Source organism: Atta cephalotes (assembly GCF_000143395.1).
Source record: "Atta cephalotes unplaced genomic scaffold scaffold00698, whole genome shotgun sequence".
NCBI classification, from domain to species: Eukaryota; Metazoa; Arthropoda; class Insecta; order Hymenoptera; family Formicidae; genus Atta; species Atta cephalotes.
Window position 1 is genome coordinate 1 of NW_012130762.1, and position 3,989 is coordinate 3,989.

General features: G+C 34.7%; 1 protein-coding gene across 1 annotated transcript; it reads left to right on the plus strand.

Moving 5' to 3' along the window:
• Positions 1–121: 121 nt before the first annotated feature.
• Positions 122–3,824, plus strand: LOC105625290 (tolloid-like protein 2; the record flags this gene model as incomplete). Its single annotated transcript, XM_012206629.1, has 6 exons — positions 122–353; positions 688–909; positions 1,133–1,600; positions 1,962–2,084; positions 2,177–2,495; positions 3,533–3,824. Coding segments are annotated over exons 1-6 (1,578 nt in total), but the record flags the coding sequence as incomplete, so codon positions are not given.
• Positions 3,825–3,989: the final 165 nt, after the last annotated feature.

The following is a 3,989-nucleotide window of genomic DNA, read 5'->3' on the forward strand; positions in this document are numbered from 1 at the left end:
ATATAAGTACTACACACGCGCGCGCGCATGCACACACACACACACACACACACACACACACACACACACACACACACACACAACTCTTCATCGGGGCGAAAATATTAAATGTTTTGTTATAGGTCAAGAATATAATTTCAATAAATTGACTGAGGAAGAAGTGAATTCACTCGGTTTGCCTTATGATTATGATTCTATTATGCACTATGCAAAAAATACCTTTTCAAAAGGCACTTATCTGGACACAATTTTACCTATGGAAATTCATGGAAAGAAGAGACCCGAGATCGGACAAAGAATCAGACTGAGCGAGGGCGATATCGCACAAACGAACCTTTTGTACAAGTGTCACAGTAAGAAGTCAACTCAATTGTTCTTGTGTTTTTGTGTTCTTGGAATTTTTAAATAAAATACTTATAAAATTTAAATATTGTTTCAAAAAGGAAAACTTGATATTGAAATATCATATTTATTAACTTTTACAATCAAATTTTTCGATAGCTGACACAGTATGAAATATGTATATTGATGAAAACAAGATTTAAGATAAATGAACGTACTAAAATTGAAAGATTAAAAAAAATTGTTTCACTTTGTTTCGTTTAAAATATACATGTATGCCAGTGTCGTTTAACTAATTCAACAATTTAACCTGGTTAATGAATAAATTTGGTGAATTTTTTGCAGAATGCGGTAGAACTTTTCAAGAGAACAGTGGTAGTTTCGGATCACCAAATCATCCGAATAATTCTCCTGGTGATGGAGAACGGTGCGAATGGAGGATTACGGCGACGCATGGCGAACGTATTGTACTAAATATCACGTCTCTCGACATATTCAAAAGTGATTATTGTCGTAGTGATTATCTTGAGATTCGAGATGGGTACTGGTATAAAAGCCGAGTATTAGGTGAGAATTTTTCTTCTTTAAAAAATTAAGTTTGCGTTTGCGTTTGCGTTCTGCAATAATCCCAATAATGCGAATATATAATACAGGGAAAAAAGACATGGAAAAGAGTATTTAGGAAATGTATAAGGGATGCATTAAAATTATGGTTCTACCAGAGAACGCTATTCGTAGGAATTAGTAGCGATTCTATAATTCTCAAACTCTCCGCTTTTATTTAATTCAGGTCGATATTGCGGTAGCGGTAAGATGCACGAACCAATAGTGTCGAGTGGAAGTCGTATGCTGGTAACGTACGTAACGTCCACTAGGCAAAGTGGCCACCGTGGTTTTACGGCGAATTATGAGGCTGTTTGCGGTGGTGATGTTGAATTAGATGGCGTAGGACATCTGGAATCACCAAATTATCCAGAGGAATATCAATCCAGCAAAGAGTGCGTGTGGAAGTTATCTGTACCTCAAGATTATCAAGTGGCCTTGAAATTCCAGTCTTTCGAGATCGAGAATCATGACAATTGCGTGTACGACTATGTTGAAGTGCGTGACGGACATAACAACGATTCTCCCTTAATCGGCGTTTATTGCGGATACAAGATACCACCAGATATTAAGTCGACGGGAAACAAGCTACTCGTTAAGTTTGTCAGCGATGGTTCTGTTCAAAAGGCCGGTTTCTCAGCTACTTTTATGAAAGGTGTGTAAAACATCAGAAAACAGCAATAATCAAGAACTTATACGTATATCGTATATCGTGTATATCGTGTATATCACACTCTTATGTGTTAATTTCATCAATTTTATCAATCGTGTATATCACACTCTTATGTGTCAATTTCAATTTGTTATATTTAATGCTGATTTTACAATGGGCCGGTAGTCGGTAGTCCTAAGTCTCACCGGTGAAGTTGATCTCTAGCCAACTTGTACGACTAATGCTGATTGGCCAACTTCATTGATTAAGTCTAAGACTTCCGGCTGCAGACTCATTGTAGAATCAGCCTAATACCCTAATACAATAATCGTACATGATGAACGATGTTACTTTAATGTTTAAGAATTCGACGAATGCGTGTTAACGGATCACGGTTGTGAACATGATTGCATCAATACACTTGGTGGATATGAATGTTCTTGTAAAATTGGTTTCGAGTTACATTCTGACGGCAAACATTGCGAAGGTAAAGTGCAATGCGATTCTCTCTTAAAATCTCTGGAAAATCTGTTTAATTTAGTTAACCAGTATAATAAGTAAAATTTTCTATTTCCATAGATGCTTGTGGTGGATTTTTCGATGATAGTAATGGCACTATTACAAGTCCATCCTTTCCCGAAACTTATCCAGGAAACAAAAACTGTGTCTGGGAAATTATCGCTCCGCCTCAATATCGTATCACTCTAAACTTTACACATTTTGATCTCGAAGGTAACAATGTATACCAGGAAGAATGCGAGTACGACTCTGTAGAAGTGGCGAGTAAACTTGGAGACGACGTTCTTAGAAAACATGGGATATTTTGTGGTGCACGATTACCGCCACTTATCACATCCGAAGGCAACTTTATGAGGATTACTTTCACATCTGATAACAGGTTTTATTTTGTGTCGACTATCTTATAATATCTAGTTTATACATGCAGTATAATATGAAATCCTTATATATTACAGAAAAAAAACATAGTGTTATTTCGTCATGTTTTGATCGATGCATTTATTCATATTATTTCATCAGTACTTAACTGAGCAATCAATGCATATATATATATTATACATATAGAATGGTGTTTGTTCTAAGAAAATGCGCGTTCTTTTGTCTTTTTTCTTCACACAAAAAATTGAAAATCAAATTGATTTATTGTACATATACATACCTACATTGTATACATCATATAATGCATGTACATACCTATATATACATCGTATACAGAGTGTTTCAAAATTCGTGCCCGCGAAGTACAAGATATTTTATAAAACAAACAATTTTTTCCTTTAACAAAATTGCATAAATAATTTTTGCGCTTATTTGTTAAGTTAAACGTGTTCTCCTGTAAAAACTACTTGTCAGATGCAATTTTGCAAACGGAAAAAGTTATTTCTTTTAACATAAAGTATCATATCTTGTATTTCACGGGTGCGAATTTTGAAACACCCTGTACACACACACACACACACACACACACACACGCGCGCGCATACGGAAACATATATATATATATATATATATACACACCTGTTGTCCCATTTTAACTTTGACACCGAAATATCTCAAAAATTATAAAAGATATGGAAAGATGTTTTAGACAAAAATTGTTTAGAGTTTAAAAAGGTTTAAAAAGGTTTATTTACTGATCATATCCGTTTGACATTGAGTTGCTAAGGTCAGGACGAGATCACTTTGAATTTTATAAATACTATATATGTACATATATACAAATTTTGTATAAATATAAAAGTACCATGCATAGATAGCAGAACACGGTTTCAATTTTTTGTTATGTTAAACAAAATATTTCCTTAGAACTTTCACATTAAATTATTTTACATCGGTATAAATCAGTTGAGACTTGCATTGTCGGCAGGAACAATCGATTATACTCTTGTCATTTGCACTGCACGTTTTATTGAACAGCGTCCAAAAATCAGGCTTTGCTGCCGTATTTTTCACTGATATGGATGAGTGTGCCAATAACAACGGTGGATGTCAGCACGAGTGCAAAAATACGATAGGTTCTTATCAGTGTTCTTGCCACAATGGATTCACACTTCATGAAAATGGTCACGATTGTAAAGAGGGTGGCTGCAAATACGAGATTACTACGCCCATGGGAACAATCACCTCACCAAATTATCCGGATTATTATCCTGGACGTAAAGATTGCGTTTGGCATTTTACTACGAAACCAGGCCATCGAATAAAATTGGTTCGTACTATATATTTTTTTGTAAAGTTATCGGATACATATTATGACTGGTATTCATATATAGTCTGTTTTTATTTCAATAAAATCATCATAATGTCTTAAGATGCTAAAATATGACTCTATTTGTGATTGCGATTTATGACTAGAGATGCAATTAGATATCCA